Source organism: Pteronotus mesoamericanus, unplaced genomic scaffold, assembly GCF_021234165.1.
Source record: "Pteronotus mesoamericanus isolate MK-2021 breed Mesoamerican mustached bat unplaced genomic scaffold, CSHL_Meso_final contig_50, whole genome shotgun sequence".
NCBI classification, from domain to species: domain Eukaryota; kingdom Metazoa; phylum Chordata; class Mammalia; order Chiroptera; family Mormoopidae; genus Pteronotus; species Pteronotus mesoamericanus.
Window position 1 is genome coordinate 25,252,852 of NW_026555186.1, and position 22,651 is coordinate 25,275,502.

General features: G+C 45.3%; 1 protein-coding gene across 2 annotated transcripts in view; it reads left to right on the plus strand.

The window, feature by feature from the left end:
* Window positions 1-22,651, plus strand: part of MAP1B (microtubule associated protein 1B) — a 95,177-nt gene that overhangs the window by 51,936 nt on the left and 20,590 nt on the right. The window contains exons 1-3 of one of the 2 annotated variants that reach the window (XM_054578481.1): window positions 14,190-14,472; window positions 17,518-17,600; window positions 20,015-20,155. In XM_054578481.1, the coding sequence (XP_054434456.1) occupies window positions 20,024-20,155 (132 nt within the window). In that variant the 5' untranslated portion in view covers window positions 14,190-14,472; window positions 17,518-17,600; window positions 20,015-20,023. Of the gene's footprint in view, window positions 1-14,189; window positions 14,473-17,517; window positions 17,601-20,014; window positions 20,156-22,651 lie in introns of those variants that run through there. The other variant, XM_054578480.1, reaches the window with a different exon arrangement.

The following is a 22,651-nucleotide window of genomic DNA, read 5'->3' on the forward strand; positions in this document are numbered from 1 at the left end:
TCACATTTCTGTAAACCTGGAATACAGGCTCTGGGCCTTGCCTGAGAGCTCGTTTCCCAGGCTTGTAGCTTCCCTGTCGTGTGGCTCCTTGCTTCCTTTTACCCACCATCTTTTAGATCGCATCTAGATGCTATCTCATGAGGAAGCCTTTCTAAACCCTCCTGTTACCCCATGACTGTCTCCTGTGCTCTCTCCTGCCACAGTGTGTATGTACCCAAAAGGCAGGGGCCGTCCTTTTCTGTGCAGACCACCACCAGAGTTCTGAGGGACACACCCGTGGCAGCGTCCTGCCGGCATTTGGTGGGTTGAACTACAACCAGTCATGAAATAAAGTGAGACCTCTCTGCCCAGTTGTTTGTTCTTGTTCTCACCTTGGCTTCTAGTTCCTTCCAGTAATTTCTTTCCTCTCCCCTCTCCTGGCTTCCTCCTGGCTGGAGGTATTTTTTCTTTCATTCCGGGGAGCCACCTCTTTCTTGTCCTATTTTCTAACTTGTGAAAGTCTCTTAGGATTATCTCACGTTTCAAATCCTAGAGAGCACTATGTTGATATATTGACAAGAGGAGCCTTCTCAGAGGAGTTGCTTATTACAATGGCAAATATAATTATAAATCACTAAAACTTAGGTGTGGAAGGGGTCCCTCAAGAAGCTTTTAGGGAGGTCACCCAGCACTAGAACAGAGGTCCCCAAATCTGCCTGGTGATCAGAATCATCAACAGAGATTTTAAATCACAGACTTCAACCCTGACTCTAGAGATTCCAGTATAGTAGGTCTAGATCGGGATCAGCCACATGTAATTTTAATAAGCACCCCATGTGGTTCTGGTGCTCAGCCCGGACCCAGAACCCCCATTCTACAGCTGCTGACAGGCGCGCCACCAGCTCCTGGTTTCCTACCCACCCCCACAGTGACGGCCTCACCAGCTCATAAGATAACCAACCCTATTTCAGCCTTTGGAAATGTGCCTTGGCTCTTAAGTGCTTTAAATTATCGGTTGATTGGATTTAAAACCCGTAGTTGTAGGTAAAATGTAGTCATTTATTTAATGACTAGATTGAGTCAGGTACCTATTTTTAACAACTTGTTCTCAGTATTTATGAGTAGGTAGAATCATAGCTTGTGTGGGATACATTTATGCAGCTATTTAAAAATATCTGACTATAAATTTAAATCAGTTTCTATTCCTGTCTGCTACATTTGCAAAGCCTCCTTTCAACTATTCTGCATCCATTCAATCAATATTACTGTGCTCTTCTTAAAACCTCAAGCTACAATTTCAACTAGAGAGACATTTTCCGCCATCTCCACTGATGAATAATAAATAAATGCCAGGCGTTCATTTGTGAGGAAACAACAGAGTTCATCCTGAAACAGATTCCATTTCTGACATCAGAGTGGACTCAGTGCTGGCCGTGCACAGCAGCCCAGTGTTTGCGACCGTAACTGTGAGCTCCAGCTGCTCTGGGGACAGGGCATTCCAGGAGGACTCTGGAGAGGTGATGTGTCGTACCAAGACAGGAGGGACCAATAGGAAGCAGCCAAGTACAGAGGAGAGAACAGGTGCTCCAGACAGAGGGAACAGCATTTGCAAAGACCCAGGCAGGCTGGGTAGAACAGATTGAAACAACCTAGCTATTGTTTGGCTAATGTAAGAAAAGTGTGTAAGGTATGTCTCAGCACTTTAAGTCTCAGAGAGTTTTCTTAACATCTTCTCCTAGAGTAATAGCTTCTGTGGCTTCTACAGGCCTCCCTACCAGGAGCACTGCTGTTTCATGATCCACACAGGTATCCAGAGAGGTAAGGACACCATGTGGACCCATTTCCAGTGCCTGAGAAAAGTGGCCATTGGAATTGTGGTGGAGAAGAGTATTCCAGGGCCTCGTTATATGTTGGGCACCTGAGTGTAAAAGTGCATGTAATTTTGGCCCAAAGCATATGCAGTGTGGCCCTACCCACTCTCTCTCCTGCTGGACTGAGGTGCAGTGATTACAGAGCAGTGTACACTCCCTAGAAATTGCTTCCAAGCACCCAGAGGGGCCACCCTCATTCTGCCTGTGGCTCTCTGAGATGACTGCCTTTAGTTCCTTGTTGTCTGCAGTCAGCAAGACCTGTGATAACCGGAGGCCAGGCGAATCCTCCCTGGAAAAGTCCAACAGTGACCCGACTTGTCTTTATGGCTGTTCTCTGATAATGTGTAAAGGGAAATGCAAGCCCCAGGCAGCAGTAGCTGGCTGGGTTCCAGAGCCAAAACTGAATTAAACACTCATTAAATTCTTCGAGCCTACATTTAAGCTGGCGGGTTGCGCAGGGGCTGGGAAAGCCGAAAGCAGCGGAAGGGAAGGGGTGGCATCTCTAGTTGGCAAAGGGCAGGCTGGGAGCAGGGCGGGGCCAGCCAGGAAACTAGACAAAACAGGGTCGACTTGCCTGTCACACAGACATGTTTGCCAGTAGACTAGTTTGGTGCAGCTACATAATGTATGCTAATTGCTATATTTCCTTTTTTTTCCTCCACGGGAAATGCTCTGTTGTAAAGCTCTGAAACCAAAGAGGCCGTGCAGAAATGCCAAAATGGGGCCATTACAAAAAAGAGAGGAGGAACAAAGGGAAACATGGGATCTGAATTTACAAAATGGCTTAGCATTCTGCTAAATCAGCACCTCTCCCTTCCATGCAAACCTCATGGAAAAGCAGTGAGCAGAGGGTGTTGTTTCCTACGTGTGATGCTCTTGGCAGTATCTGTCCCTTAGTCTGAAACTGGTTAGTTGAGGTTTTTAATTTATTTTTAAAAGTTTTCTATTTATGGATTTTATTTTGTAATGTTTTATTGTTTATACTGTTACAGTTGTCCCATTTTTTCCTCCCCCGATTTTTTTTTTTTTTTAACTAGAAGCAAAATTCTACCACTGGAAAGAATAGAAAGTGAGCAAGATAAAATCCCAGAATAGTTATCAGAGCTTCCAGTAAATAGTAACAAAATGTGAGATGACTTTTCTGGACAAGACACAATAAGACTTAGATGCAAACCTAGGAGGGTACACAATTGGGCTCACTTAACATAATTATCCATTTATAGGAAAGACTCAGAATATTTTTTTAATCTGTCAAGTCATATAACTCTAGTGTTCCTTCCATTAGCTACCCTTGCATGACTGTTTTCTTTAAATCAAATAAAAACAGATTAACATATTAAAATGATGGTTTCTCTAATGAAGCTTATCTAAGTGCACAGACATATTATGTGAGGGGGGTGGGGAAGGCCAGGGAAAAGAAATATATTTTTTCTTTAACTTTGACATCAAAACCCCACAGGTTGAAGTGGACTTCTTATCTATTTCCCAGTAATTGTTAATTTTTTTAATAATTAAAAAAGGTGTAATTTATTTTGTAAAGCTATTTTATAGACATTAGGCACATAGGAATTTTCATAGTGGATTTGATTGGATCTGATAGAAAGGCGATGCAGATATTTTCCAAAATGGTGTAAAAAACACATTAAAGCCTCAGCTTATATCATTTAAAAATAATGAGAAAAAAGTAACATAAATTTAAGCTTTTTTCCCAGATGTTTAAAAATTCCTATACAACTTTTTGCCCCCAGAGTAAACCTTTAGCCACACTACACAGAAGATACTGAACACATAATCAAGTGCCAATAGAGGGAAATACCTATTTTATGTTATAAAATCCTCTTCTGGTCTATTTTCTACCGATGTTCTACCTGTCTGAAGGCATATTCTTTTTATGAAGCCTGGAGTTATAAGAGAAAGAGCATCTCTTTCTTCTGGTGCTGGTATTTTGGTCAGAATTCAGTTAGGAAGCTGCTTCTAGAACTATACCTAGAGCCTGATAAAGAATAGTCTTGTGTCCTGGCCAGGAGGCTCAGTTGGTTGGAGCATCATCCCGCAAAGTGATAGTTTACCAGTTGGGTTCCTGCTCACGGCACATACCTAGGTTGCAGGTTCGATCCCCTGTCTGGGCACTTAGGGAAGCAACCAATTGATATTTCCCTCTCACATCAATGTTTCTCTCTCTTGTCCTTCCCCTCTCTTTCCTCAGATGAGAATTAAATATGTACACGTATATATTTTTTAAAAAAGAATGGTCTTGTAGAAGAGGGAGATGTCCTAACCTTTCTGGCACCTCTTAGAGGATTGTGATGGATTTGCCAGAAGACAGGATGAAGAGTGGTTCCTTTTCTTAAGTGTGGTTGCACGATAACTCTTTGGAATACAGTAAACCCTTTGGTACCTGGCTGTGCAGCTTGGATAACCTTCTACTGAAGATTCCAAAAAACAAACTGGGGAGAGAGCCAGGAACCTGCTCGTGACCAGCTCTGGCCTTGTGCATGCCAACCTCATGATTAGGAGCATAGCAGAGTGTTCTAGTCTGTTTTAGAAAAGATTCCCAAGCCTTAAACCTAACCCAGGACCCACATCACAGTTTCCTTGGTTTTGGGGTCCTTTAGATCTTGAAGAGGTTGGCAGTCGGGAACAAGGTAGATTCTCCTCTTGTTAGACCCCTGGACCTCAGAAAACAGGTCGAGCGCTGCCCGCCTCCCTTTGGCTCCCATCCCCGTCCAACTCTTGCTGCTCCTTCAAGGCCCTGAGCCAACAAGGGCTCAGGACCCTCCAATCTGGGTTCTCTTTGCATTTCCCTGACATCTGAGTTTAAATCGAATTGGGAGTGCCCTCTACAACCTGAGTGCACTGTCTCACCTTTCTAGCTTCTCCAGTGACAGCCTCTACTCCAAAATAAATAGGGAAGCGTTCAGTGTTGCTTTCTGGAGCAGAATCAGATGTTCTCTCTCTCTCTCTCTCTTACACTCCAGAGCTCCAACAGTGGAGCCTGCTTCGGTCCGTTCTCCAGAGCCGCCTTCCTTACCTGTTGGCATTTTTACTGGGACAAAACATACTTCCAACGTATACTCTTTTATGTGTGAGAGAGCAAAGAATAATGCATCATAACAACTTTGCTTGCCATATGTATGGATAATTGCCTGTGTCCCAAGTGCATAAATACATAAAAAATAACCAGTAGAGAATAATGCAAGGTAGGAATGTAGAAAGTGGTTTTATACATGCTGATTTTCATATGAGAATTTATTACTTCCCATTGAAATTAAAATCTAGAGATTTTCACCGGAGTAAGTTTTCCCAGAGTCCCCAGTTTATTTGCCTTCCTCCCTAAACTCATTCTAAAGCGGAATTTCAATCTTTCTTAGAAGAAGAGAAAAGAGGGTGGAATTTACATGACTGCTTCTCTGAGCCACTTCTGCATCACAGGTTTTGGATCTTTTTTCCCTGAGAGAGCTACATCTGATGGTTCAGAATACATTTATCAATGCCTTGAAAATGCCCTAGTCAGATTTGATTGAATCTATCATAAACAAATCTCTGCTTATTACGAAAATACTAATTAACTATATTGCTCTGTACTTATCCCTTGTGTTCTGCATTAAATTTTCCTAGGTCTACAGATGCAGTTATTTAGCCACAGTCTCCCAGGAGAGGTCCCCTGTGGTATGGGACATGCTACGGCACCCCAGTGATAGTGACCTTCTGAAGACCTATAATTGAATATAAGATCAAAATGAAAATAATAAATGCTGAATGGCCAGAGGTGAAATTCAATGTACTTGTGCAAAAAACAAACACAAACAACTCCTAACACTTTTGGCTATTTTTTTCCTAATTACATAAAAACAGCTAAACAGTGTTTCCTTTTTCTTTTTTTATGGCAGTAGACTTACTGCTAATGATGACACAAGCATATATTTTTCTGATCCTGAAAGTACATGCCTGATTTGCTTACTTCTTCTATAGGCTGAATTTCGATGCACACTATTACGTTAAATCCTACTTAGAAATTGAATCAGTGTTTGTGTGTAACTATGGTTGTCTATATTTTCAGTTGTCCTATTTTGCAAAGCCATCAACTGAATGCCTATAGATGGAAGGCTGTGATCTAGGTTCTGTGAAATTTACACAGAAGTTAACAATTTCACAGAAAGTTCAAATGAGATATTGTATGTGAAAGTAAGTGAAGGCATTTTGTTAACTAAGACCTTCTAATTTGATTGGATGCAATAGCTCATATAAAGTTTATACATTTCTTCTAATTGGGTTATATGATATAGGGACCATGGATCACTATCAGAATTTTGGGGGGAAAGGTAACTCAGAATTGAAGTGGACAGGGCCATTTTCCCAGAGGAAATAAAATGTGAACTGGACCTGTAAGGAATGGATTAGATTTAAGTAGGTGTGATGCCTTATTTTATGGCACAGTAAATGGTATCACCCTCTTTTAAAGGATGTTGTTAAAAACCCTTTAGGCAAACTTGAATACCTGATATACTGAAAATTTAGATTACTTAGTGTGAATTAAATGAAGACATCAGTATTGTAAATTACCAGTTTATTTCACGTAAACTTGTAATAGTATGACTGATTGAAATTGAATGCTTTTAGGTGAAATGGAAAAGCACTTTGGCTGACTTGAAAGCCAAGGGCCTGCCCCTCCATCAAAGTGCAATTCTGCATTAGGTCTGCAGTGAGCTGGGTTCCATATTTTTCTCTAAAAACAAGAAATCATATGAAAAACAGAGGGTCAACTCTATGGGGGGTGTTCCTAAGATAATACTAAATTAGTTCACCTGTGCCTTCCTAATAAATACTTTACTACTGAAATGTAGGCTTTGGATTTGCCTGAGGGAAGAGAGGTGAAAAGTTTAGTTGGATTAAGTTCTCATAAATTTCCCTGCCTCTGTGCCCATGGAGAGGGGCTGGAACTACCCTCTACACGGGCTCAATGTTGTCTGTGACAGTCTCTGAAGATGAGCTTGGAGCAGTTAACCTGCTAGACTGTGTTGTATGGTCTTCCTCAATTTGTAGTCAGTAGGGTTAAAATATCTACCTAAAGCTTTGTGTTCATGTATCTTGTCCAGTCTTCAAAAATGCCGCCCTTCTCTTGTTAGAGCAACACAGAGAGAAGGAAAGGATAATGCAGGGGGAGCTGGAGAGACTCACTTCTCTGCTTAGAATAAGAAAAGGAGCCTACCAAGTAGGAAACCATGTGAGCCAGGATGTTGGTTCTTCTGGGGTCCTCTGTCAGAGGACAACAAGGGATCAAGGTGCGGTGGAGAACATGAAAGATGGGCTTGGAAGCATGAGTTGTAAGAAAAGACCTCAAAAATGGAAAGAATGTATTCCAGAGTCAACGGCCAGGCTCCAAGTGGAACTTCACTTTGGGTCAGCAGACAGTGCACATAACCTAGAGCAAAGACCAGGAAAGTAAAGAGTAATCGGGGGCCTGGTGTGAATTGAATTGCTCTTCAGCACTAGTAGAGGGAATCCCCAGGTCAGCGAGAGCTGGTGTACTTTTCTGGGCAGCCCAAGCACGGAGCCGTGACGGGACGGCACAGGCACAGTGGAAAGTGGAAATAAACATGAGCTGACTGCGTCAGTATGTGCGAACAAGCCATCTCCACCTCCCCCTGCTGAATGAGGCAGGATATAAATAAACAAAACCAAAACACACAATAAAAATCACAGCTCCCTTGGGCTGGGCTAAGGCTTTATGCCAAATCCTTTAAGAGATAGCACATTTACGTCTACCAGCTGGAACACAGGGCCTGAGGATCCGTCCACCTTTCCGCTACTTCTTACAGATGGTGGCAGCTGAGGCACCACTTCAGAGGAGACCAGATCTCAGAGCCCTAGAGCCTTATCCCCCGGGTCAGGATCTTGACCTTAGGAAATCCCTTCCTGGCAGATCACCAAGGCGGTGGCTGTGCCCAGCCTGATGCTGCCACTGCTGGGTAGCGTTGCCCCTCAGGACTTTACTGGTAAAAGATCAACTCATGGCATTTTTCTCTGACCCAGGGCTAAGGGCTTCCAAGGGGTTGGTAATTATTAGATACGAGGTATAATACTTGTTATGTCAGCTGCTTGCATTTTCCTTTTCAATAGCCAGTGCCAAAAGGATTAATTTGATTTTTGTTTTTAAGGCAGCTGGCTTTGAGGGTGAATAGTGTGATGATTTGGTTCTGAACAGTAACAGATGAGGGAGAAAGGTCAACTGTTTTCTGGATTTGATCAATGGCAGGAGTTTGATGGTAAATTAAATGTCAGATAAAACTGTCACATGATTCGAGAATCGATACCAGGAAAACTTGTGTGAGCCCTTAATGACCACATTGTTCCCGAGGGAAATAATCCTAGCAGTAGGTTCGGACATTAGGATAGTTAATACATACAAAGCAATGTGAGGATGATTTTAAATAAGGTGACTTACTATGTTGTTATTGATCACGAGCGTATTCATCATTGGCACTGTCTTTGTTTTTCAAAGAAAGGGACCAGAACCATCAATGTCACCTGAGAGATCGCAGCAGTGCAGTCTCAGACCCCACCCCCACCTCCTGAATCAGATAGACCTCCTGAGGGTGACCGTGCAAATCCACACTTTAGGGAGCAGCTCTGGTAATTGTGGGGCTTATTACGGTCTGGACCTGCCAGGCTGCAGTCTTTTTCTTCCAGCAGGCAGATGTCTCCCAGACAGAAAATAGAGCCATGTCCGCGGGCTAAGCAATGTAGCAGAGCAGTGCGTATGTAGGTCAAAGTGAGTATGTTTGGGGTTGAATTTGAAAAGCAGATCAGAATTACTATCGGATTATATAATGTCTTTGGAATAGTCTGCCTCGATTCTCCTGTACGTGGAGGCAGTTTAAGTTTGCAAACCAGCATAGCGCTGTGGTTCCAGGTCACCTCAGGGGATAGGGGTGAATGTGAGCAGAAAAAGCGTGGCACCATCACTTCTGTGTTTTCTCCATCACCTTTGTGGGCTTTCCCTGGCTTTTGTTCATCCTTTAAATAATGGTGTTTCCCAAGACTGTCCTCAGCAAAAAGGCCTTTCTGGGTTCTCCAGGGCATCACCTAAAAACACACCGATGCCTCCCAGAGCTGTGCTTCTGGCCCAGCCTATGCCCAACCACCAGACTCACACTTCCGCCTGCCCATCCGACCGAGCCACCTGGATCTCTCCCACAGGGACCTCCAACTCAGTGCCCCAAAGCAAACTCACCCTCATCTGTCTGCTACCCTCTCTTTTAAAGTGGTGTATTAGCTAAGAGCCTGGGCCCTCGGCACCGACCACCCGGGTTTCCATCCTAAACTCTACTATGTACTACCTTGGGCTGTTGCCTGACTGCCTTATGCCTCATTTTCCTTATCTGTAAAATGGGACTAGCACTCTTCTCATGGGGTTAATATGCAGAATAGATGTGATGACCGCATATTGAGAACATGGGCCAAGGCCTGAACTAGGGCAGGTATTCAAAACATTTTAGCCACTTTTATTAGTCATTTCTTTATCAAATATTGACTGAGCTCCTGCTGTGTATCAGACACTACTTCTGACTTGCATTTCCCAAATGAGATACTGTCAAAACTCTTAAGTCCCCCCCGGTAAACTCTCTTCTTTGAGATAGAGCATTGCATTTATGTTTTAACTTCAGTGATAGTTTATAAAGGTAGCACACATTTGCCTGAATTAAACTCCAGAAGACTGTCCTCTGTAAATAATTCACATTGTCTTGACAGGAAATACAGCATCTCTTAGAAAGGCAGGAGAGGACCAATGAGATTAAAAAAACATTCCCTGACACTTCTTTCTTCTACTCTTCCCTTTCTAAACCTTGATGGCCTGCATTGTTATTCCTTTGCCTCGACGTACTTTAAAAAAGGGAGAGGGAAAAGGGAAGAGAATTTACAGAATGAGATTAGGTAGGAAAAACCCCTGAAAGAGAGGATTTAGAAAGAAGGCGCAGTGAGAACCCTGCGGCAGGACTCAGGGTTCTCAGTGCGACAGGACTCAGACCTGTAGTCGCCTGCATTCCCATCTGCACAGGTTCTCCCAGGGGGGTGGTTGGACAGGGAGGGAAAGTGAAAAGCAAGACCAGCCTCCATCTACCACCAGGAGCAAAGCCGGCCTGCCTGTCACCCAAAGACTTAGTTTGTCTCTGAATGCAGTGAACATGTTGAGGACAGGTCTAGGGTGTTTGGCTGTTTGGTTTTTTGGGCTAGACAGGGAAATATAAATGAGAGGATGGCGGAGAAAACCAAGAGAAGAACGGGGCGGAAGAACTAGCAGACACATGAAAAGCCTAACCAATGACAACAAAAAAGGAAAAATAGGCTCAGATTCTCTAACAACTAAATTCTCTGAACAAAAAGATATCTGAGGTATGAAAAAAGTTTAACTCCCCAGCAATGAGCAAGTTATTACATTAAAAAAATTTACCAAGTCTCCTGAACTGGTTTGTAATGGATTTCAAGTTTTTATTCTTTTAACAAAACAAGCACTGAAAATTTGGAGCGCGAGGTGACTGGCAGGAACATACATCAAGAGATGAAACAAATGCAGAAATAAAAAAATTTATTTCCAAGAGAAAAGATATGCCATTTCCAGGAATATTAGGGGGAAAGTGGGAGAGAACTGGGCTCTGATTGTTCAGGAGAAACAAAGAGGGAATTGGCCTCGGGGTGTGCGTGGGAGGCCAGCCACCGCTGGAGGGGCAGTGATTCAGCCCGCGCTGGCTGACCAGTGGCTGACCCCGGCTGCATTTTACCTCTCACAAAGGGGAATCTTGGCGTCACACCTTGAAAACCTTAATTTTGGATGAGGGTGGATCGGGAAAAGACAGAGAAAAGAAAAGTGCCACGGCCTTGGCTGTGAGCCACATTGTGCTCTCTCACCCTGTCTGGGGCCTTGAGCACATCACTAGGCCCATGAAGAGGGGGTAGTAATACTTGCCATCACAATTTCACAGGAACATTAGAATGACTAACCAAGGTGCCATCCGAAGGACAAAATGCTTTGAAAAGTCTAGAGCACTCTACACATGGAAGGGTTTTCTGCTGTCTTCTTTTTTACTTTTATTTTTTTAGTTGTCCCCTGAAGGACATGCCTAGAGGGGAAGGGAGGGAGAGAAATATCCATCAACTGCCTCTCTCATGCGCCCCTACCGGGAATCAACCCTTTTGTTTTACAGGACTATACTCAAACCAGCTGAGCCACACTGTCCAGAGAATCCTGCTGTGTCCTTATGATGGGCTCTCTGGTGTTCAAAGAATTAGGTACTATCACTAACCACTTTCAAGCATTCGCCTGGTATTTTGATCCAGGAAGAATAGCACAAAGCACATGGAAGGAGCTCCGATGTGTGTGTGACCTAAAAACCAACGCATCCCTGCGTGTTTCTCCCCACCTTCCCTGTCGCCTCTGGGACAGCCTAGAAAGGCTCCTTGTCCCAGCCTCGGGCTGAGAGCTGTGAGAACTGAGAGATGTGACAGATAATGAGTTGACTCTGATGTGTGAGGGATGATGGGAAATCAAACCCGCTCCAGCTGCAAGTTTGACTTCCCCGGAGGGGGAATCTGTACAATCTCCCAGTAACAGCTGGCTGTCTGTGTTCTCTGCTGACACCTAGTCTTTGGGGACCTGTGTAATCAGGAGATACCAAGTCTCCCAACACCGGTGTTTTCTTAAGAGCACCTCAGTGACAGGCACCCGGGGGCTGAGCTGTCTAACCCTGCCTCATGGCCACATTCTCCCCCAGGTCTGAGGTGGTTTCATATTCCAAGGGAACGGGGGGAAATCTTCTGTTAGACCAGGATACTCTGAGCCCTCACCCTGGGCACCTGGGAAAGACCTGCTGATTGCGGCCTCGCAGAAGCCATCTTCACCCCCATTTCTCTCTCTCCCTCTGTGTTTCTTGCTTAGAAATGATGAGGTGGGAATGAAGGAGACAGGGAGAACCATGAAGGCTGTTGGAAACAGGTCTTGGAGCTGCTCGGGAGGCCTCCTGACTTGCTCCTGCCCTCCTCCCTCTGAGAAAGGGAGCCTAGGAGACATCTTCCTGCTGGGTGGGGCCTGGGCCTTGCGCCTGCTCTGTGCCCAGCATTGGTTGTGAGGGACAGAGGGGACATCTGTGAGGGCTCCAGAAGAAGAGGGGATTCACTAGAAAACTGCTGATGCAGGTCTCTCTCCTCCCGCCACACCAGCATCCTTTCTCTTCAGACTTCGCCCATCTCTCACCACATTTGCTTGACATCATTATGTGGGTTCCTGCAGACAAACAAAATGCTATTATGAAAAGCTGCTGGGAGACTTGCTGGTAATTAATTTTAGTTCCAGCACTGAGTAGTTTTCATTTCTTGCTTTCATCTATTTATCTAAATTTTAGCCTGGGGAGTGTTTTTGGCATGTGGGGCTGCAGGTGAGATGTTTCCTCTCGGCACAGGGATGAAGGGTAGAGGTGAAGAACTCTCACTGCTCTCATTTTTCTTCTACCCTTCCTTCCCGCCTTCCCTCTCTCCATCCCTCCCTCCCTCCCAGTGAAGACAGACTTTCATGTCAAGACATTTTGTGCTTCTCGCTTTTGCTTGATCTATCAAACCTTACATTTAGCTAAATAATCCTATTCCTTCTTTACCCCATGCATTTCCCCTTCTGACTCTAGAAACTTCTTTAACCCTAAGATTTCTGCTTCTTTACATTGGAGGTTTTTCTAGTGCTGAGTCACAATGTCAAATGCCTTTTCCAGAAAGAATCCACTCTGGTTGCACCTGGGCAAGGGGATGGAGGAGTAGGTGGGTGCAGATATGTCAGCGGTGCAAGCTGGTGGAGGGAGGGGCGGAGACAGGTGGGCGTGAGGGCCCTTCTGCTGGAGGCCTTGGCCCTGACCTGGCTCTGGTTACCGCTCCTTCCATATCAGGGGCGCAGGACCCTCCTTATCTTCTCCCTTCCACACTGAACGCATATCGGAGGTCTTCTTTATTCTTCACTTTCTATTTCTGGATTATGCTTACAATGTGTTCATTTTTTCAGGAAAAAAGTTATAGAAATAAACATCTGGATTGCGATCATTAATGGAAATAGAAATTAAATATTTATCCTTAAGACATACAGAGTGATCATTCACTAAAACGCAATTGAAAAGGTTTTAGCATTACTAGTTATTATTTTCATCAAGGGTTTTCCCTCTTTCTGAGGGCTGCTGCCGCTTAAGGTCCGGGGTTCTCTCCTTCGCGCCAGGCTGCTTCCTTCAGCACAGTGGCCTCACGGGGCTGGCTGGTTTGGGTGTTCTCTGTCCCCAGCAGAGACATTACAACCTCCCAGTGACTAGTTCTGCGGCTGCTCTGTGTCGGAGAGAAGAGTCAGCTGTGTGCCAGCTTTATGGAGGTTCGGCTGTGGCCATGCCTCAGCACTGGGTGTCTTTGGAGTCAGCCTTGGTTAGCCTCTTCGAAACTGGGAGAGAGGAGATGAATATTAAACTCTGTGAAGAAGAGAGCCCATAAACATCCTACAAATTATACACCTAGAAAATAGCATTTTGTTTTAAGTGATCTCAAAGTCACCTGAATATAGTAAAACATAAGCACTAGAATAGCCCAACCTTAAAAGACATAGATTCAGTGTTCAAAAAGGGAAACAGTCCCAGCAACAACTGAAAACTACAGGCTTATTTGAGTTTCAAGCATGGCTTGTGGGAATATGCAGACAGAAGTCTCCTGCAAGGACCCTGCTGCCGCAGGGGGTCCCCAGACCATCCTCTGTTGTTTTTAAGGTGGAGTAGACCCTTTTTTCTGTGTCACATAGCAGCCCTTGCCAACTTCCGCAAGGCAGATAGAGCCTTCACAATTACATTGAATTTGGAGGGAGCCCTCCAAGACTGTCTTATCAAAGCCATGGTGGCGGTCATTCCATCTCAGAGCCCCGCTTTTGTGACCCTCAGACCAGCACTGAGGAGAGAGAACCTGGTCATCGGGCTGCCTAATGCTTCTCCTGTGAGCGGATTCTGCGGAACGCAATCTGTAATGGTGGAGAGAGAGAGGCTGCCCTGTGCTGTCTTTCTTTCCTGGGAACTTACTTTCTGAAGCAACTGAATGAGACCTTTGCCGGCAAGGGTGGTGGCCTCTCCTTCAGAATGCCTGGCCTGTTTCCCAGTGTGAAACATTCCCCAAATATGCAACTTTGTAAGCGTCCCAGCAGCCGGAGCCCAGAGCAGCCTGCCGCCTGAAGGGCTGGCATCTCACAGGGACCAGGGACGGGGCTGGCGTTCCGGCCCCTCCGGCAGGCCCGGCCCCTGGTTACGTGGTCAGGGGAAGAATCTGGCCAGCAGTCTGGCTGTGACAAGAGCCTGAAGTTTCTCTCTCTCTTTAAATCCCCTCCTTCATTCAAATCCATTCCTATCAAAAGGCTTTTGTTGAAGGAGCAGCCCCAGCATCTTGGTGCACGGCTGTGTCAGTATTTCCAAAGATGGACAAGAAGAACATCCTTAGTTGAATTCCTGAGCAAAGAGGTCTGAAAATTGACTTGGAAGGAGTAGAGGTACACAGCCGTCATCACATGGCATTTATTTTGTTTGTGAGTGATGAAGCCACAGAAGAAAGGAACTTCTTGTGGATGGTAAGAAGTCCCCGGCCAGGGCGTGTCTCGGGAAGGGCTCACTGGGTGGGCCAAGGCTCGGGCTGGGCTGGCCAGGCTGTTGCTTAGACGCTGCACCTGGAAGGATGCCGTTAGCAGGGCTGGGGCAGCATGTGGGTCATGCAGGGAAGAAGAGGGCTCTGATTTCTTTACCATCGCTTGGGGAAGGAACCAACTCTGTTTTGTGGGTTCCTACAGAATATAATAATGACTTACAGCCATACAGTGGCATTGTGCTTGCTGCCTGAAAACAGGTCAAAAGTTTGATCACGGAAACAGCCTTCACTTCTCCATGGCCTTTTGCTTAATTTTGTTTCAACTTAGTGCTTTTGAAACCCCTGCAGTCTTTGTTTCACAGAGACTGCTAATGGAAGGACTTAGGGGGCAGTTTCGTGTTTTCTGTATTTGGCTGATGGTCATTTTATCATTTGCTTATTTAATTTGATGTTCTTTTGCTTGAGCTTTAAGTGCATATGGTTGTCAAAAGCAAAAACAACCAAGCCAAAAGGCAATGTCCAGCAAATTATAGACTCCGGCATTCATAAGCAAACATTTTTCCCTAGGGCTGAATTGAATTCTTTTTCTTGAGGCTCAGTCCTTAGCCTGCTCAGATTGTGTGACATTGTTTTGTTTGGGGGTTTCTTCATTTTCAGGCATTGTGAGTAAAGAATCACATGCATTTTCTTAAATTTACTCTCTTTTATGTGGGTGTTCTGCCACTTTTGCTTTTTTTATCTTTTCTCTCTCTCTCTCTCTCTCTTTTTTTTTTTTTTTTGTTTTGATAATATTCTTCTCCTGATGCTTTCTGGCTTCTTGCTCCTTGAAGCACATTTCTGATTTTATTCCTCTGGATTTTTCCCTAGCTCTTCTTTGGCATTTAAAGTCTGTGCCTTGTTCCAGTCCTGGCTCTCACTAGTTGTACGACCATGGGCTAGTTAATAGTCTTTTATAGACCTCATTGTTGTCATAGTAAAAGGGAACATAGTACCTCTGTCACTGGGCTCTTCTGGGGATTAAATGAATGAGTACACGTGCAGTGCAGAGAACGGTGCGTGGCACCATTCGTGTTTTGTTTGGGCTTCTTCCACATTGGATGTGGGGTCTCCTGGTAGACGCTGGCTATTAGGAAAGGTAAGACAATGGAAGGGAACAGGCATAATGATGCAACGGTGGGATTTCAACATGGGGCAATTCCATAATAGTTCTGGTCCTTGAGGATATGAAGGAAAAAAGCCCCAAGCTGTGTACCCGGGACTGCTTTTTTTTTAAAAAAAACCTCTTTATTGAGGTTAAAATTTGCATAACATACAATTCACCCATTTAAAGTGTAGTATTCGCTAGGTTTTGGTATATTGCATTATTTTTTAAGTTCTGGTAAAGTACATAGAAAACGTAAAATTTGCCATTTTAACCATTTTTAAATGTGCAGTTCAGTGGCATTTATTACATGTACGATGTTGTGCAACCATCGTCTCTATTTTCAAAATTTCTTCATCGCCCCAAGCAGAAACGCTGTGCCCACTAAGTATTCAGTCCCATTCCCTCTCTCCCAGCCTCTGATAATTTCTAATCTGCTCTCTGACTCGATGGATTTGCCTATTCTAGACATTACGTGTAAGTGGAATAGTACAGTATTTGTCTTGTGTCTGGCTTATTTCACTTAGCATAATAGTTTAAGAGTTCACCCATGTTGTTGTTATGTATTAGAAGTTCATTACTTTATGTCTGAATAATAGTCCACAGCTTGGGTTTACCATGGTTTGTTTCATCCATAGGTGGACATTGGGTTTTGTCTCCACCTTTTGGCTATTGTGAAAAAGTCTGCAATGAATGTTGGCAGATAGGGATCTCTTCAAATCCCCACTTTTAGTCCACCTAGGCATGGAATAGTTCGGTCATGTAGTAATTCTGTTTCAGCTTTTTGAAGAAACGCCCAAATATTTTCCTGGGAAACAGTTGCTTTTTGGTCATTCTCTCTTCTTGTGTTTCTATCCTTTGGTGTCTGTCTCCCTTAGATTCCATTTCCTCCTGTTATCAAAGTTTCATGGTGCTTCCAATCAGCAGACACATCCTTATCTCCCCTCCCAAAAACCACGTGTCTCCCTCTCACGTGTCTTCTTTGCCCCTCATTGAGTGTCAGAGCCTATATCGCGCACTCCGGCCACACATTGCCTGACCCCTTTCATCTCATTGTCTAAGGGTAGGGGAGGCGTTGTAGGTTATCTGTAGGCCTCAGTCCACTGCAGCTGGAGGTGGTTTCAGCCCAGGATGTCCCTAGAGTCTCGAAGGTGTGGGATCAGGGATGTGGAACCAAACACACTGCAGAATCTGAGCGCTCCTTAAGCTGGCTTCTTTCTTCCCACACACCTTGCCTCGTTTTGTTGTTCTCCCTCAGCTTTGCTTGTATTTGGAAGACAGTTTGGCCTCCCTGTCCAGCAGGAGAGTTGTTCTCCGTGTTTCATTTGCTCACAGTTCTCCAGTTTTCTATGAGCAAGTGAATGAATTAATGAATACCCCAACAGCCTGTAAGCCTGCCTCAGACAGCCATTCTGGTTGTTGGGCTAATTGTTAGCTGGGTTTCTGGATGTCATTCATTTCACAATAAGCCTCCTAATTAATCTCAGCACCGTTCTCACCAGAAGAAAGGCTGATAGGGAGAAACATCCCCAATTACCATGAGAAAGGAAATGTCAAGAGCCCCGTGGAGTTTTCCTGGCGTCCACCCCTGTCTCAGATGAAAACCGCCATTAACCCTCAAATGGCCTAGAGATCAGCCATGAAAACGAGGGGGTTGTGAGAGCGTGAGGCGCCCTGAGCACACGGACCCGATTCCTGGAGAAACCTGCTGGGGTCTGCACGCTCTTGCTTAGTAACATCAGTTGTGTTTCCCAAGATGAGGGGGAGAATCCTGGTGCCCGGTGCCTCGTCAGAAGCAGAAGTGCTTCAGCTGTCCCAGGAGCTGTCGGGGAGGTTTTAATCTGGAAAAACTAAAGGCCTCCTCTTTTGTCTGTGTTTTTGTGCCTGCAGGACAAAAGATCCTTCATCACCGAAGTGACGTTTTAGAAACAGTGGTCCTGATCAACCCTTCCGATGAAGCAGTCAGCACGGAGGTAGGCGGCGCGCTGCAGCGTCTCGGGCCGAGCCTCACACGGTGGGCAGGGCGCAGCTGGTTGGAGGGACTGGGGCAGGTGGCGGGGAGGGCCTTGGTCTAGGATACTGGGTCTAGTCAGTGGCTGGTTCTCTTTATCAACACCACCCCAGGCTGCCCTTCCCAATAAGGACAACATGGAAGAATATTTCAGAACTGGGATATTTTATCAAGGCCAGTGGGAAGAAATCTTGGCTGTATGTGGAAGGTGTGCTTCTGGGATGGATTCTGCTAGCATGCAGCAGGGGAAATAGATGGCAAGCCCTCAGGCGGGGACATCCAGGACCCAAATTTGGAGAAGGGCATTTTAGATGCAAGCCCCTTTCAGATCCATCTGGCCCACTCCTCTTCCCACTGTGGAAAGGCAGGAGAGCGTAGCAGTTAGGAGTGTGGCCTCTGCGTGTGTTCTCCTCATTAGCTGGTGGCCGTGGACAAGGTATTTATTGTCTCTTTGTCTCCTTGTCCACCTCTGTGAAATGGAGATTATACAGTGCTTACATTTAATTTTTATATTTAATGTTGTGCTTAGGAATGTGAAGTATTTAGAACACAGGATGGCATATAACAACAGAATATAAATGTTGGCTGTTCCTACTACTAATGTTACTGTTTCCATCATATGAAATTTTTGCCAGAGGGAGCAACAGGGTATTTCAGAGCCCACGGTCAGATAGGAACTTGGCTGAAGCCAAGAATCTCTGCCCCAGGCCAGAGGAGTTGATGTATCTCCATTTACCCTTTATTATAGTTTAGCACCTTTGAGATGGAGTTGCTTGTTGGACATTGAAATAGCCACAGTCCCTGGGGGCCTCCATTACCTGAAAGGTCTCTTCTGCCCACGCTTTGGGCATCTCTGTGACTGTAGCCTGTTTTGTTAAGTTGAGATATTTTACATACCACATCACTCATATACCGTAAAATCCATGCTTTGAAAGTGTGTAATTCAGTGGATTTTCGTACGTTCACAAAGTTGTACAACTATCCCCACTAATTATAAAACATCACGCCCCCCAAACCCTACAATTATTAGCAGTGATTCCCCATTGTCCACAGCTGCTGGCAACCACTAACCTACTTTTTGCCTCTATGGATTTGGTCTGTTCTAAATATTTCAGATAATGAGAATCACACAATATGTGGCCCTTTGTGTCTGGGTTATTTCACTTAGCATAGTGTTTTTGGGATTCATCCATTTTGTAGCATATATCAGTACTTTTTCCCTTTTTATGGCTGAGTACGAAGCCATTGTATAGACTACCACATTTTGTTTGTCTTGTTTGTTGATCAGTTGATGGACATTTGGTTTGCTTCCATTTTTTGGTTATCATTATGTGGCTGGTTTCGAACCCACTTACTCCTGCTTCAGATTAGCAGGATCTCTGGACCTCTCTGGCAATCCATTAAGGCACAAAGTTGAGGGAAGTGATAGGCTGGCATCTCTCTGTGACTAACAGAATCAGGAAGTACATATAATGGTGAAAAAGGCTGGAGGATGAATGTATATCTAGCCAGACTGCCTAGAACAGCTGCAAGAAATGGAAAAGGAAAAAAAAAAAAGAATTCAGTCTTGTCCATGGAGCAGGTGGGGCTGGAACAAGTACTTTAGTATGTGTATGTTTGCTCGATGAGGCTGTGGGGTGGTTGGAGGCAGTGGGTCCTCGCGGCCTGTTTACTTTTGTGTCCCTCCCTGAGCGGAACTGGGATAGAATGAATACCTTAGTGCTTAGAGTAGGGTTTCTGCTAAGCATGGGCTGGCATCCTGCCACTTTAAGTTTGCAGAGTTCTTTACTGCAAACCATTTACAATTCTATTTAAAAGATTCCCATTCAGGAGCAGCCTTTTGTTTATGTTCAATGTTAGGTACCTCGTTGATCCCACTGTAGGCTGCACTTGGAGCTGTGTGTTTGGTGTGTGGCTTGGAAGGAAAGGGATCCTGGAAGGGAGGGGCTGACTGGGGACCCTCGTTGGAAACCTCTGTTTCCTGAGGCTGCCGTTGGGGGACCCGGACTGTACTTGGTGACTCAGCCTGCAAGATATGAAGTCTCAGCCCACATGCTGCTAGCAGACACAGCTGTGGAACAAATGATCGCTGACTATGGAGACAGCTTTGAAAAAGACAAGGAATCTAAGGGGGAGAAAGTCAACTAACGAGCACCACCGTCTTGGTTGTAGTCAAACATGGAAAATGGCCGCATAGGCGATCTGATGACCGCAGTCATTGGCTCTGTCCCCCTCCCCAGGGGAAATCTGAATAACCAGGGAATGAATGATATCTGGTGGTAATAAACTTCAAGCATTCCCAGGGCTAGCCCTGTCCCGAAGGTGGAATGACGGTGCTGCTGTGACCCGTGTCCTGTACCCTGTGCTTTGTTCCAGGTGCGCTTAATGATCACGGACGCCGCCCGACACAAGCTGCTCGTGCTGACGGGACAGTGCTTTGAAAATACCGGAGAGCTCATTCTCCAGTCTGGCTCTTTCTCCTTCCAGAACTTCATAGAGATTTTCACTGATCAAGAGGTGGGCTCCTGACGGGGAGTGTCTAAGCTTTACAGTGGCTTTGTTACTGTTGTAGCCTCCGGGTGCTCTTTGAAAGCACTCCAGGGAGATACGGAAAGGGGGAGGGAATGTCCCTCCTCCTTTGAAATAAGCAAAACCAGGACCCAACATATTATAATTCTGTGGCTCATCACCAAACGAATTTAGAGCCTTCGTCTATAATTAATTGGAAGCATTTTTGATGGCCCGAGATGCAGATGGAAGAGGGTTGAATAGTCAACGTTATGCAGATGACAGAAATGATGGAAACACTCAAAGTGAGCCCAAAAGAAAACCCAGGCTTCCTATTTTCTGAAGGAATATGCTAAAAATCTTTTAGACTTCTGGTAGGATTTGATTGCCCTGCTCTCTTTTTTAGGCCTTGAACTTACTTTTCCTGATCTAATGTTCGGTCCCAGTGTTTGAACCTGGGCTGTTTGAACAGCCCCAAAAAGGGAGGGCCCGAGAAAGGGATTCCTGTAGGAAAATGGGCACATTCACGGTTCACATTCATGCCCCATGCAAAACGGTTGCAGTAGCTGGAATGAAGCTGAGTCATTAATATTCCTAATGAATACATCTTATCAAGGATGATACATACAAAGTACTGAAAACTAGATTATAGTAGTGGTAATTGGGAAAATCAGAATGAGGATTTTAATTTGGTTATTTCTGCTCGAGAATTTATCCTGGCTGGGCAACTTCTCTTTCCCAAACAATGTGCCCCTTTCGTTTTATTTGTTTATAGTAGTTACAGAAACCACCCGGGCCATCGCCATGGCAGGCCGGGGCCTGCCCGGAGCTGATAGCAGACTTCCTCGGGGAGCGGTGAGGGGTGTCGACAGGACGTGTTACCACATCTATTTAAAACCGGCTTCCTGGGAACTTCCTGAGATGGCGGCCTGTCGGTCTCAGGGGTGTTGTCAAGGGCCATCTGTCTTTCTGCATTTAATCTTCCTCAGACTATGCTTCCCAGAGAGGTCTCTGTGTACTTTTCATCACTGGCAAGAGCTGTAAATAAACTGCCCAGCTCCAATGGGCTCACCTGGAAGCTTCTATAAAAAGGCTGGTCGGGTGACATAACCATGGTTCACTCTCCACCTACGGGGGTGTGGAGCGGTGCGGGGATAAAAAACTGTGAAAAGGAACATTTTACTTATCATTGTCATCTGGGTCCTCCGACAGATAGTCCTGGCTCCTCAGAGTAAGAAGGGGCCCCAGGACCCTGTCCTCCAGAGCCTGGGATCTGTCTTCCTCCAAGGCATGGCCTCCCCCATCATATCTGTTTCACCCCCACATGCTGCAAAGGCGCAGTAAACCTTGTTCATTGGCATTGAAATTCCCAAGGTCGGAACTACAATTCTCTACCTCTTGTCTGAAAATTGGTGCGATCACTTTAAAGTTGGAATCTTTTGCAAGATTGTATCCCCAAGTGCACGCTATGCCTGCAGGTAGGTGGGCATTTGTCTGGTAGCTCAGAGGTCACACACACTCTCAGCGCCTTGCTCCAGGGGAAGGACAGAGCTGTGGAGGCCTGGGAATTGCCCTGTGGCCCAGTAACACTGGTGGGTGGTTAACTGGCCTTCTGGTAGGCTCTGAGGTCCGCCTTGAACCCCCAGCTCATTTGTATGCATGGTTGCCTCCCCTGCATTCCTGTGCGGTTCTGCAGTTAGTTTTTAGTGGCTGATTTCTATCCCATGTCATTGTTCCTCCCCCCAACCCCCATCCCAGTAAAATTGAACGGAGGACGAATGTAAACAAAAGGGTTTGTCATTGCCCAAATTTTAAATAAGGAGGTATCACACACAATTCATCCATCCAGACCCCAAATAATACCCCTCTGTCTAAGTAAAACATAGTGTTAGGAAATTGCTGCTTAAATCATTTTTTATTAGCCCACGGAAGTAGAATTTTAGCTCAATGGGTGGTGCACCGATCAGAATTTACCCTTAATTACCAAAGAAAAAGAAGCAGCTTTAACTGAAGAATGTGAGTTTTGCAGAAGGGCAGGTGCCCCAGGGTTTGTAATCAATTGAGTGGACTCTGAAGAGCATTCAGCTTCATTATACTCAGCCAGGTATCACGTAGGCCAGGGACTCTGGCATGCTCTCCTCTGCGTGCCTCGTAACCCCACCCCAATATTTTGGAGAAAGTAATGTTCAACCTATGTGGGAAAGGATCTCCGGGGTGCTCCAGAACGGACTAGATCAGTGGTGGTGGTCGGGGGGGCGGTGCAGGACAAGAGAAGGGGAGGATGTTGGGTAGAATTTACCACTCTTTTCCTCTTGCCACAACCAGACCAAGTCAGACTTTATCCCTTTGGCACTGTGGACTTTGAAGAGAGGCTGCCACAGCTAAAATGGCTTGAAAGTCAGGGGCCAAGATCAATGGTTACCAGCCTTTTAGAGCTACGATCACCTGTAGTTGCACTGGAAAAAAGGATTTGAGTACAGAGTGACTCAGTAACAAAGGGACCTT